The following is a 14,302-nucleotide window of genomic DNA, read 5'->3' on the forward strand; positions in this document are numbered from 1 at the left end:
TAAAAATTCCATATATTCTTTAGATTCTGCAAATGGAAATGGAATGAACATAGGTAACATAGGTAAACCCACATGAGACTCACTGCTTTTCTTACTTAGATTTTTTGTCGTTTCCAGCCAAAATATCTAAAGATTCTTAAATCAAAAAGGATTTTCTAGACAAGTAAAAATTATTGTCTTGTTTTCAGAAAAAAAAAGTCAAAATTAAGTGTGTTTTTGCTTGAAACAAGCTAAATAATCTGCCAGTGGGGTAAGCAAAAAAATATATATTTCAAACAGAAAACAAGATTATTTTTCTTACCCCATTGGCAGATTATTTTGCTTGTTTCAAGCAAAAAACTCACTTAAGTTTGACCTCTTTTTTCTGAAAACAAGACAATAATTTTTACTTGTCTAAAAAATCCTTCCTGATTTAAGAATTTTTAGATATTTTGTCTGGAAACAAGACAAAAAAATCTAATTAAGAAAAACATTTTTGCAAAGCAATCATCAATTGCAATGGATGTCTACAGAGCATTTCAAACCTCTAGATTTTGTTCAGTTTATTTAAGAAACCATGAATATTTCAATGTATAAAGTGTTTAGGTTATGCAAATGTTACAAAATCCAAAAATGCAAAAGAACATTAAGAACATCAGCTTGTGAAGCAAAAAGCAAAAAGTGTTTGTAAGAAACAAATCCATAGGTGTTTTTAACTTCAAACCATTGCATCTGGCTTAAATACAAGTCCTGTATCCATAATGTTGCTTTCTTCAAGCGAAAAAGTGGTCTTATCTGAATCAGGTGAGAAATCTGCACAGACTGTTTACAAGCCAAAACAGCTCTAAACAATTATGTGGCTGGATTTTGATGCAAGAGAAAACAGGTGATGGACTTTTTTTCACTGGAAGAAGAGTTATTATGAATTATTTTTGCAGTTTTTCTCTTCAGAAGATGTTAATTGATGAACTGGAGGGGTGTGGATTTCTTGTGGATTACTGAGATGTTTTTACTAGCTTTTTGGACTGTTTTGACGGCACCCATTCATCTTGGATGACCTGAGGGTGAGTATAATGTTCGGCAAATTTCATTTTTGGATCAGCTGTTCCTTTAAAGAGGAGGTCTTATCTACAAACTAAAATCTATATACCAAAACCTTTATATAGCAAAACAATAAGTCAGTATATAATCATACTGTTTTATTGGCTAATTATTAAAAAATGTCTGTCAAGACAATACGAATGATGCCTGCTCATTGTGGATGACGCGTGCAACACTGATTGGCACCATTTAATAATTTAAGACATTTCATTGGATACAGGCAACTTTAGACCTTAAACGTATACCTTACAAACAGCATGTCTTATGCATGAGCTGATTACTTTAGTTTGACTTTTCAAAAGGACTTGTATTATATGCTGTCTGCCAAGCATTGTTGATGGAAGAGACACAAAGCAGGTGTTTTGCTTCATGCACATTTGATCATTTCCAACATGTAAGCAGAACTTATTATTAGCAGTCAGTGAAATGTAGACATAGACATTTGTTTGGTAAATACCTGTAGAGACTGATGCAGTTTTATCTTTAAGATTTGTTCATTATGTTCTTTGTATTCTAGCTAATTCCATTTTTGGAAACAACTTAATAAATAAAGGTCAACATTTTATACTATTTTTTGGAACGGCATGAATAAGCAGTTGAGCCAGTGTCACATTTCAGTAAATTTGCATTGTAGATGACCACATGACACTGGGTTACCAAAGCTGCATGTCGTCAGCTAGTCTGCAGGTTGCAGTTGAAACAAGACATCGTCAATTATTCAAGCCAGAGTCAGTTTGATTTGTCTCCTGATGATTACACACGCTCCTGTTCAAGCATCTCACTGTTGTTTGTCAGTGTTAAGATACTATGATATGAAACATCATTTTGTTGGAATGAATGAATCATCAGATGTAGCATTTTCCAATACTGGACAATAAAATAGATACATTTTTTTAATCTGGAGAGAATTCAGTCACATGCTTGATTGTGAAAAGAAAGAAGTTGCAGGAAAAGACATTGCTTTGCAGTTGTGTGCAAGACCAAGCTCTTTAAACAACAACATTTTTAACCGAAATTTGTACAAAAAGTTTCATAGCTACAGTGTAATTGTACATTTAAGTACTGAGTTATATTAATCAACATGTACTTACTACAGGGTTTGGTTTAGGGTTAGTTGGATGCAATTGTGCATAATTTACTTTTGTAAGTATACTACTGGTCAAAAGTTTAAAGTAATCAAGATTTTCTGTAGTCGTTGTTTCTTTTGCTCACCAAGCCTGCATTTATTTGATCAAAATATAGTAAAAACTGTAAAGTTGTAAATATTATTAAAATTTATAATGACTGTTTTCTATGTGAATATATTTTCAAATGTAACTGATTGCTGTGATCAAAGCAGAATTTGTGTTGGCCTTCTGGAATGTATGTTCATTTACTGTATGTTTTCAATACTTGCTAGACCACAAGTAAGATGCCTCTGGTGTTGTGTGTGGTTCAGGAGTGGCTTAACAAGAGGAATGCGACAACTGTAGCCAAATTCCTTTAAATGTCTGTGTGTGGTGGCTCTTGATGCCTTGACCCCAGCCTCAGTCCATTTCTTGTGAAGTTCACCCAAATTCTTGAATTGATTTTGCTTGACAAGTCTCTCAGGCTGCGGTTCTCTCTGTTTGGTTTTACATCTTTTTCTTCCACACTTTTTCCTTCCACTCAACTTTTTGTTAACATGCTTGGATGCAGCACTCTGTGAACAGCCAGTTTCTTTGGCAATGAATGTTTGTGGCTTACCCTCCTTGTGAAGGGTGTCAATGATTGTCTTCTGGACAACTATCAGATCAGCAGTCTTCCCCATGATTGTGTAGCCTAGTGAACCAAACTGAGAGACCATTTTGAAGGTCTTTGCAGGTGTTTTGAGTTGATTCGCTGATTGGCGTGTCACCATATTCTAATTTGTTGAGATAGTGATTTGGTGGGTTTTTGTTAAATGTAGGCCAAATCATCACAATTAAAAGAACCAAAGACTTAAACTACTTCAGTCTGTGTGCATTGAATTTATTTAATACACTGGTTTCACAATTTGTGTTGAATTACTGAAATAAATGAACTTTTCCACAACATTCTAATTTATTGAGATGCACCTGTAATTTTGTGAAACAGAAAGGTTTTTCAGATTGTAAAGTTTCTTTATGGAACCATTTAGACAAAAAAGGTTCTTCTATGACATGGCATTGTGAAGCACCTTTATTTTTAAGAGTGTAGGTTTGGTGTGTTTTGGGTGGTGTGCTGTGTTTGCATTTCGCCAAACGTAGCGTTTAGAGTTCAGTCGAAAAAGGTCAATTTTGGTCTCATCAGACCATAGCACCTTTTGCCAGAAGGTATTAGACACTTCCAAATGAGATTTTGCATAGCGCAAACAAGACGTGTGTGACAAAGTGTGACACTTTTTTTAGGAAAGACTTCTTTTGTGCCACCCTGCCATACTAGGCCAGCTTTATGTAAAGACCCAGCCATAAAGCCTTGTAAGTCCTTCTTAGTTGCCTTTGGCCTCCTGGAGCTTCTCTTATCAATGTCCGCCTGACTCTGTCATTCACTTTGGATGGACGGCCTGATCTAGGCAATGAGCTGGTGGTGCCATACGCTTTCCACTTCCTAATGATGCTCTGAAGATTACTCCGAAGGACAGCTAAAGCCTTTGAAATGTTGTTGTAGCCTTCTCATAACTTGTGCTTTTCCACAACTTTATCCCAAAGGTCTTTTGAAAGCACTTTCCCATCCATGGTGAATTCTTTGCCATATCATGCACTACTAGCAGCGGAATCTTCAAGAAACAGCTTGTTTTATTCTGAAGTAATCAACACCACTACTATTGATGTCAGGAGGGACAATTAGCCTGGTCTTTAATCTGGAAGATGATTCACTTTACCAAACCAAGCATTTCCCTGATTAATTTTTAATAATCCTATTTTTTTTTACATTTTATTTTTACTTTAATGATGAGGGTTATAATGTCTACACTCTTAAAAATGAAGGTGCTTCAAAAGGTTTTTCAAGCGATGCCATAGAAGAACCGTTTTTGGTTCCACAAAGAACGATTTAGTCAAAGGTTCTTTAAAGAAACATTTCTTGATTACCTTTTTATAATCTGAAGAACCTTATTTATCACAAAGAACCTTTTTGTGAAACATAAAGTTCCCCTTCGGGAACGTCGAGCTGCGTCGGAAACGCTTTGGGAACGGCCTCTGTGTTTCCTATGCTCTGAATACATGTGAAATCAGTCCAAAGAGAAGCGTGTGTGACGTCAGGAACCAGGAAGCTATAAAGCACGTGCGGTGAATGCAGCCGGCAGCTTCTATCTTTCAGTCGCGCTCTGTGTGTGTCTTGTATTCCCTGTTTTTTGTGCCAGTTTGTACGGCTTTCTTTTGAGGGAATATGTCCAAAACAAAATAAGCAGGCAATTTAGAATGTGTGTTCCCCGTTTTCTCGTCTCTTTACGAGCAGGGATTCACATGATCTCTGTTTTGTCTGGCTGGGAGTGAAGCACAGGAGTCAGTTCTCGAGGGAGCTGAATGCCTGTAGTATTTTCCCCTCGGCTCGGTCCCGTTTTTGCTGAGGCAGGATGGGAAAGGAAAGGAAAGGAAAGGAAGGAAAGGAGGTGAAGTGAGGCCAAGTATGGTGACCTATACTAGGAATTTGTGCTCTGCATTTAACCCATCCAAGTGAACACACAGTAGTGAACACACTCTTTGTTGTCGCATAAGCTAACAACGAGTGCCTCCATCACAGCATAAGGGGTGGTCATGAGTGGCCACTTCGACTAGTATTCTGGCGCCTGTGATCCAGGAATTTTCAGAAATCGGGGGCTTCCAAGCCTAAGGTCGGCCTGAGGGTTGTTCCGCAGGCGGTGAAGTCCTTGACGAAGAGGCCCTGACAAGGTTTAGGGCCTCTGATTCAATTCAATGTCACCCCGGTGCCCTCGAGAGACTGACCTGCTAACCCCGCCACCTCGAGAGGCTGATCTCCTTAGTAAAACATTTTGTCAGCGTGAAACTTCTGTCAAATGTGTCTATGTTGGTCCTGCATAAAAAAAAATAAAAAAAAACTGCAGGTTGTGATTTTGCAATAAGAAGTGAAACTCTCTTGAAGTAGGTGGCCATCGAGGTTGCTCCTCTTCTTTTCAGAGAGTTCGCCTTTTCTAGTGTTCGCTTTTGCGGCAAAAGCGTACCTTATGCCAGCCGAGTTCTCCCCGAGGGGCAAACCCACTCCACATGGTCAGGGTCTCAAGGCGCTGCTCCGCCCCCTAGACTTGTGGAGAAAAACCTTGGTTCCTGTTCTGGGCCCGTTCATGAGTGGCCGTTTGGCCCTGGGTCCATGGGACACATGCCATCTTATTGGCATTTTTATCGCCTGGAGACCAGGCCTTGTTTCTACTTGTGAAACATTTCCCTAGACCCGATAAGCCCACTTACGGTGAAACACTATTGTGTCTGTTGTCAGCTGCGTCCAACATAATATTTTTGGCCTGCTGTACAGCAGTTCCCTGTAGTGGTCCTCTACGAGGAAAAGCGTACACCGGGAAGCGAAACATGTTTGTTCTTTAATGCAAACTGCACCCAGTTCACTGTCCAGTAGGTTCAGTGCCGGACTTTTTGCAAGCCCGCCTTACGGCCGGTAACGCACACTCTACGCTGAAGGGCTACGTGGCGGCCATAGATGCCTTCCATGCTCCCTTCGGTGCAACTTCCCTCAGAAGACTTCCCCTGGTGTCATGCTTCCTTTATGGTGCGCTGAGGCTGGGGCCTTCGGTGCACCTACCTGGCTGTGGTGTTCCTCTCTAAGGAGAGTTGGAATACTTACAGGCCCTTCTGTGGCCTTCCTTTCTTTGCCTTGATTGATTTGTCAAGCAGTTTGGACCTATAATTAGGGTACACACCTTAGGTGCCCTTTACAGCACCACTGCCTGTAGTGCGCCAGGCCTTCTGTCCTATCTCTGGGAATCGGAACACTACAAGTTTATGTGTATGTGTCCAGTGTGAACACTGGATGCATACGACCACAGATCTGCCCTGTGCAGGAAGACGGACCAGTTTCTTAAGCTTGGTCCCCTTACAGAAGTCTTCCAGTTTCTAGGTAAGCCTAAGCGGTGATTATGGATGCCATTTTTGCTTTCTTTGAGTCCTCTGGTATTCCCTCGCTGATAGAACCCAAGGCTCTAAGTTTTCCTAACAGAGACACCTCTGCAGGTTACTTCAAATGCTGGGAATGATCCACGCCATTCCTGGCAGCAGCCACTACTCCTGGGCTACTTTCGCCCTTTTTACCAGTGGGCTGCAGCCCCTTCTCTATCCTGCCTAACCAGCAGTCACTACTCCTGGGCTACTTTCGCCCTTTCCAAGAGTGGGCTGAGGCCGCTCGTTTTACTCGGGCTACTTTCGCCCTTTCTACAAGTCGACTGAGGTCGCTCCTTTCCTGCTTTATTAGCAGCAATCATTCTGGGCTACTTCCGCCCTTTCTACGAGTGGGCTGAGGCCGCTCGTTTTATTTTGGCTACTTTCGCCCTTTCTACAAGTCGGCTGAGGCCGCTCTCTATACTGCCTGACCAGCAGTGGGTATATCATTCCCAAAGGGGAATGCCTCGGGTTTCGTATGAAACCCTAGTTCCTCGAGGGAACGAGATGCTGCGTCGCCTTCCACAATTTCGGCATCCCTGCAGTGCTCCTGGTGGCAGAAGCTGCCGGCTGCATTCACCGCACGTGCTTTATAGCTTCCTGGTTCCTGACATCACCCGCCCGTGACGTCACACGCACTCCTCTTTGGACTGATTTCACATGTATTCAGAGCATAGGAAACACAGAGGGCGTCCCAAAGCGTTTCTGACGCAGCGTCTCGTTCCCTCGAGGAACTAGCGTTTCATACGAAACCCGAGACGGTTCTTCAGATGTTAAAGGTTCTTTATGAAACCATTTAGACAATAAAGGTTCTTCTATGGCATCACGAAGCACCTTTAGTTTTAAGAGTGTACATGCAGCTAAACAAAAGACTTAATTTATTTATTTATTTTTAATAGAAAACATTATTTTAAACTGTAATAATATTTCACAATATTACTATTTTTTCCTGTATTTTAATCAAGTACAATTAGCTTTATTGAGCCTAAAGACAGAATTCTTTAAAAACATTAAAAATATTACTGATCCCAAACTTTAAAACAGTATTTACATAATACTTTTGTTTAAGAGATTAATAAGACCCAGTATTAGTAAGTAAGCACTGAAGACTGAAGTAATGATACTGAAAATTCAGCTCTTATCACTGCAATAAATTACAATTTAACATATGTTAAAATAAAAAAGCAATTTTAAATTGTAATAATATTGCTCAATGTTTTAATTAAAATACAGTACACTGCAAAAAATGCTTTTCTTACTTAGATTTTTTGTCTTGTTTCCAGCCAAAATATCTGAAAATTCCTAAATCAAGATGGATTAAAAAAATTGTTCTTGTTTTCAGAAAAAACAAGCCAAAATAACGGGATTTTCCGCTTAGAACAAGCAAAATAATCTGCTAATGGGGTAACAAAAAAATATTATTTCAAACAGAAAACAAGATTATTTTTCTTACCCCATTGGCAGATTATTTTGCTTGTTTCAAGCAAAAGCACATTTAATTTTACCTTTAGTTTTTTTTTTTTTCTAAAAACAAGATAATTTTTACCTGTCTAGAAAATCCTTCTTGATTTAAGAATTTTTAGATATTTTGGCTGGAAACAAGACAAAAAAATCTAAGCAAGAAAAGCATTTTTTGCAGTGTAACAAAAGCAACCTTGGTGACCAGAAGAGACTTCTTTAAAAAACATTACGAATTCAGACTAAAATAAAGTGTTTCATTATGTCAATGAGTTTTACAATCAGTATATTAATTAAGTAACTGCTTGAAGAGACTGAGGTTGTTGACATGCATATGTGGAATAAAATATATCATTCAAAACAGGTCAACACACTGGACTGCCATTTTCTCCAAATCTTATGGGAATGATGTATTATAGTTAGATTACATGTAGCCTATCACTGCTGAGAGTTAGAGATTATTAAGGCATTATGTTGACATTTCCTTCAAACTCTCAATACAACGTGTTGACTTGCTGTTTTTTTACCTGGTTTGTTAGTACCCTGTCAAAATCCCACGCGATCTCTCTCATCAGGAACTAGTTCTAGTTACCACTGTCTCGGGTTCAGCACTCATACACTATTCATGGCCATATCACATCTCTCCTGCCCATCTACAGGCTTAGACCAAACCAGACTCTTTTTGAGATACTTTTGTGGCCTCTCTGTTTCTGTCATCCAAATGTCAATAATGAGTTTGTAGGCTATTTATTTTAAAGACATCTTGATATCGGAATCGGTGTGTGCCTTCTGCAAACTCCTAGATGTGATTCAGGAAATAGAAAAGCAGCTGCACCGTACGGTAAGTTCAGACTTTGCATAGGCTTTCTTGCTTTGTGTGTCATGGAAAACCAAACATTGTAATCCTATGTAACTTAATGATGATGGGCTTTCAGATTTGGCTTAACTGTTGGGGTGTTTGGTGTATTAATGAAAACATTAAACTTAATGGGAAATGAATTGATATTCAAAATTCACTTGCTTGTGGAATTAAGAATGTTTTAGTAAAGAGAGGCAATATACTGCAAAAAATGCTTTTCTTACTTAGTTTTTCTGTCTTGTTTCCAGTCAATATATCTAAAAATTCTTAAAACAAGAAGGATTTTCTAGACGAGTAAAAAATATTGTCTTGTTTTAAAAAAAATACAAGTAAAAATCAAGTGCATTTTTGCTTGAAACAAGCAAAATAATCTGTCAATTTCTGTTTGAAATTAGATTAATTTTTTATACCCCATTGGCAGATTATGTTGCTTGTTCTAAACAAAAACTCACTTAATTTTGACTAGTTTTTTCTGAAAACAAGAAAATACTTTTTACTTGTCTAGAAAATCCTTCTTGATTTAAATTTTTTTAGATATTTTTGGCTGGAAACAAGACAAAACATCTAAGTAAGCAAAGCATTTTTTGCAGTGTAAAATAAGTTTCTTATATCCAAAAGTATCTTGCAATGGGAATATCATAAAACCGTATGATATATAATATACATTTGCTGTTTAAGAAAGAAAAACTAGCAGAAACTAATTAAAACTAGTTAAAACTGTTGGTTTCTATGCACAGAATCCATTAGCTCTGTTTTGATTGTATAAAACTAGTTAGCTTTCTTTTTTCTCACTCATTTACAATATTTAGCATATTTATTTAAAAATAACCTATCAGTTGTAAATGCACTTGTCTATTTAGATGATTATACTGCTTATGCAAATTCATTCAGTGTTAATTCACTTTCCAGCGATATCGTATACTATTTGAACTGAACTGGATGATGATATCACTGAATTCATTGATGAACTGCCTTTAACTGAAAATTGATTATTTACAATAATGCGTTACTTACACACTATTGTGCTGTTTAAATACTGTCCAGTTGTTTTGACACAATCTGTATTGTTAAAAGCGCTATATAAATAAAGGTGACTTGACTTGACTAATGAAATTCTTCATGCATCTGCTAATTATTGATGGATTAGGGTGATAAACTTTATTTAATTAAAGAAGGCAAATTACTTTTGGGTGCCTGGCTGATTGAAATGGAATAAAACAACACAAAGTTACAAAGGCATCACTGTTTTATTTGAATTGAGAGATTGAGAGATGTTTAACGTTTATTTTTCATTTTCATGTTCAAAAGATTTATATACCCAGAGGATAAATCAAATTCATAACAATGAAGCGTAACAAGCATCGAGCCTCCAAGGATGATGGCAAAGGTCAAGGTGAAAGATTTTATTAATTGTGTAAAAATTTTTACATTATTGTGAATTCTTCAACATGTATATATTATATTTATATAATAATGCATTTCATAAATGATATTAAACATTTTATGTGAATGTAGCCTTTATTTATTGTGAACAACTTGTGTTTAAAACTATATAATTTTAAAACTAGACATTTTATAATTTTTATAATGACATCTCGTCATATTTGACTCGTTAAGATGAACCGGCCATTCTGGAGACGGAGGATATGAGGATGCCAGACCCTGATACCATCTCTCTTGCATCAGTCACTGCCGTCACAACCAATGTCTCCAATAAGAGGTGATTAAATATTATAAAGTCACATGAATCCAAATGTGTATTACTGTATTCTAACATAGTAAGTTGATCAACTCTTTGTACTTTTTTCCACCTAAAAATGCCGTGAATGTTTTAGATCAAAGCCTGACATCAAGATTGAGCCTAGTGCTGGAAGACCAGTGGATTTCCAAGTATGTAGAATGTCAAATTGTCATTTACATTACATTACATTTACATTTAGTCATTTAGCAGACGCTTTTACCTAAAGCAACTTACTAATAAGGACAATCAATCAAAATCAACAAAAGAGCAATGCTGCGTAAGTGCTATGATTCTTGGATTAGTTTAATGCATTATACATTGCAAGGATTTTTAATTATATGTGACCCTGGACCACAAAACCAGTCATAAGGTTAAATTTTACAAAACTGAGATATATACATCATATGAAAGCTCAATAAAAAAGCTTTCTATTGATGTATGGTTTGTTAGGATAGGACAATATTTGGCCGAGATACATCTATTTGAAAATCTGGAATCTAAGGGTGCAAAAAAATCAAAATACTGAGAAAAACACCTTTAAAGTTGTCCAAATTAAGTTCTTAGCAATGCATATTACTAATCAAAAATTACATTTTGATAGGTTTACAGTAGGAATTTTACAAAAAATCTTCATGGAACATGATCTTTACTTAATTTCCTAATGATTTTTGACATAAAAGAAAAATCAATCATTTTGACCCATACAATGTATTTTTGGCTATTGCTACAAATATACCCCAGCGACTTAAGACTGGTTTTGTGGTCCAGGGTCACATATATGTTAATTGTATAATAAATAAAACAAAAAAAGGATACACTGCAAAAAATGCTTTTCTTACTTAGATTGTTTGGCTTGTTTCCAAAATATCTAAAAATTCTCTAGACGAGTACAAATTATTGTCAAAAATTAAGTCAAAATGAAGTGAGTTTTTGCTTAGAACAAGCAAAATAATCTGCCAATGGGGTAAGCAAAAAAATCTTATTTCAAACAGAAAACAAGATTATTTTTCTTACCCCATTGGCAGATTATTATGCTTGTTTCAAGCCAAAAACTCACTTAATTTTGACTTATTTTTTCTGAAAACAAGACTAAAATTGTTACTCATCTAGAAAATCCTTCTTGATTTAAGAATTTTTAGATATTTTGGCTGGAAACAAGCCAAAAAATCTAAGTAAGAAAAGCATTTATTGCAGTGTAGAAGATATACAAAGAATAGAGAAGTTTTTAAGAATAGAAATAGAAATATAATAGAGAGTGCTAGAGTTAGAGGGTCAAATAAAGATGGAAGAGATGTGTTTTTAGCCGATTCTTGAAGATGGCTAAGAACTTGGCTGCTCAGATTGAATTGGGTAGGCCATTCCCCCAAGAGGGAACATTTAAGGTAAAAGTCTGTGGAAGTGTTTTTGTGCCTCTTTGGGATGCAACAATAACGTGCCGTTCACTTGCAGAACGTAAGAGAGAAAGAGATTTTTCATAAAGATATTTATGAAATTATATTTCACACAAAGTTTGTTCAAACAGTAGATGTAGTGTTGCAAATGAAGACATTCGGTATCGTGTTTGTGGTTAATGGAACATGCTGATGTAGTTAAACTGAAAAACTACACCTGTGGATTTTCTGATTAGGACACTGATCTTCATAGACATCTGCTGATTCAAAAACACTGAGCAAAAATTATGAAGAGGTGGCATTACTTAGAGACATGCAGATATATTAAACCTATAGTATTATAAAGTGTCAAAGTATTTTGTAAATGTGTGTTATGCCCCACTTTCCAGGTCAGTGTCACTGTTGTAGAGGCCAGACAGCTGGTGGGTCTGAACATGGATCCAGTGGTGTGTGTAGAAATCGGTGATGACAAAAAATACACCTCAATGAAGGAGTCGACCAACTGCCCTTATTACAATGAGGTATGATCCTTTTTAATTTAGGATTGTATTATTGTCCTTTTGCACAATAATGATCATGGCAAATAACTATGTGATATTAAACCAAATTATCGTGTTAAAGAAATAGTTGAAATTTACTGAAAATGTGCTCAACCTTAGGTCATCCAAGATGTAGATGAGTTTGTTTCCTCATCAGATTTGTAGAATTGTGTCATTCCATCACTTGCTCACCAATGCATCCCATGCAGTGAATGGGTGCCGTCAGAATAAGAGTTCAAACAGCTGATAAAAACATCACAAATCATCCACACCACTCCAGTCCATCAGGTAACATCTTAAGAAGACAAAAGCTGAAACAAATCTTTATAACTTCAAACCATTGTTTCTGGCTAAAATACGGGTCCATAATCCATAATAACACTTCCTCCCGGAAAAAGGTTGCCCTGTTTGAATCAGGAGAGAAATCTGCACAGATCAAGCACTGTTTACAAGCACTTGAGGAAGTGTTATTATGGGTAATGGAGTATTTTTTTAACCAGAAGTGATGGTTTAAAGTTAAAATGTCTTAAAGATGGATTTGTTTCTCACAAACCTGCAGCTTTTGGCTTCACAAAATGTTAATATATGGATTGGAGTGGTGTGGATTACTTGTGGATTATTGTGATGTTCTTATCAGCTGTTTCGGACTCTTATTCTGACGGCACCCATTCACTGCAGAGGATCCATTGGTGAGCAAGGGATGGAATGACGCATTTCTACAAATCTGCTAAAGAAACAAACTCATCTATGAGCCTGAGGATAGCCTGAAGATGAACACATTTTCAGTAAATGTTCAGTTTGGGATCAATTCATTCTTATATAATGTTTTAATAAAATCTTGCCTTTTTACAGTACTTCGTTTTTGACTTCCACGTTCCTCCTGATGTCATGTTTGACAAGATCCTGAAAGTGTCAGTAAGTAGCATTAAATATCGACTTTTTTCATAAAAGACTCCTTTTTATTTAGCATTAAGCTTTGTTTTAAATTTGTTTTAAACAGTTTTAAAATAATGTGTTCATACAGGTTATCCACTCTAAGAATCTTTTGCGAAGTGGCACACTGGTTGGGAGCTTCAAGCTTGACGTGGGCACAGTTTATACGCAACCTGGTAATTGGTATTGTCATGCTTCTCTATCCACCTTATTCTAAAACACGAAAGTAAGCAGTTTTCTGTGAATGTGCAAGACTTCTGCTTCATTACCCTTAGGAAAAAGAAGTTTTATTTAAGTGAACTTAAATCATACTTTAAGTATACTACTATGTCCCTATTTAGGTATTAATTTGTATATATTTTGTTATATGAATATCTGAACATACAAAACATTAAAAGAAAGAACAGAATATCTGCTTGCAAACAAAAACATTTTATTCTAGCTTCATGCATTGTTTTTTTAAAACCACTTAAATGTGGGTAAGTTTCATAAACAAAAATTAATAAATAAATAAACAATATTTTGGAAAAAAAAAAAAGCTAAAAAGACTATTGATGATAATCAAAACGTAGATGGAGTTGATCAACACCCCAAAGCTTGACAGTCATTATTACCTCTTCATGGGTTGACATTATTTTCCATAATGTTACACAGTTTTCCATATCTATGGTTTTGATGCTGTTTTATGTCTAACAATTGTGTTAAATTACATGTGAAAGCACCTGCTGTTTCGGTTTCTTCTTCACTTGTGTTTTGAAAATTCTGTACGGAAGATGTGCAATAGCGCCTCTAGCGTATAACAATGAAAACTTACGAGTATACTTGCAGTATAAAACTACTAAACTAGTAGTTTACTGAGACTATACTTCAAAGTGCACTAAAAATGCATAAAGTATTTAATTAGTAAACTATCAGTATACCTATAAGTTCACTTTTAGTATACTTGTAGTACAAACTGAAAACATAGATGTAAACTACTTGTGTACTCAAAGTTTACTACTGTTATACTTAAAAGTATACTTTTATATATTAGAAAGTGGGCTAATTTAGTCCCAATGAGTATTGAAATAGTACACTTAAAAGTATACTACTAGTACACTGATATTTGTATACTTACTACATAAAGTATACTTCAAAATAATATACTTGAACCTTACTTAAGTATACTTAATAAAATAACGGTAAGGGTAGCCAAAATT

The 14,302-nt window shown here is 36.2% G+C and overlaps 1 protein-coding gene across 1 annotated transcript in view; it reads left to right on the forward strand.

Annotated features, from left to right (window-relative positions):
* The first annotated feature begins 9,843 nt into the window (after positions 1–9,843).
* Positions 9,844–14,302, forward strand: part of LOC141295290 (otoferlin) — a 37,492-nt gene continuing 33,033 nt past the window's right edge. The window contains exons 1-6 of the mRNA XM_073826500.1: positions 9,844–9,892; positions 10,117–10,219; positions 10,335–10,389; positions 12,021–12,152; positions 13,023–13,085; positions 13,195–13,279. Of these exons, the coding sequence (XP_073682601.1) occupies positions 9,844–9,892; positions 10,117–10,219; positions 10,335–10,389; positions 12,021–12,152; positions 13,023–13,085; positions 13,195–13,279 (487 nt within the window). The remainder of the gene's footprint in view (positions 9,893–10,116; positions 10,220–10,334; positions 10,390–12,020; positions 12,153–13,022; positions 13,086–13,194; positions 13,280–14,302) is intronic.

The sequence above is a fragment of the Garra rufa genome, chromosome 21 (genome assembly GCF_049309525.1).
Source record: "Garra rufa chromosome 21, GarRuf1.0, whole genome shotgun sequence".
Lineage (NCBI taxonomy): Eukaryota > Metazoa > Chordata > Actinopteri > Cypriniformes > Cyprinidae > Garra > Garra rufa.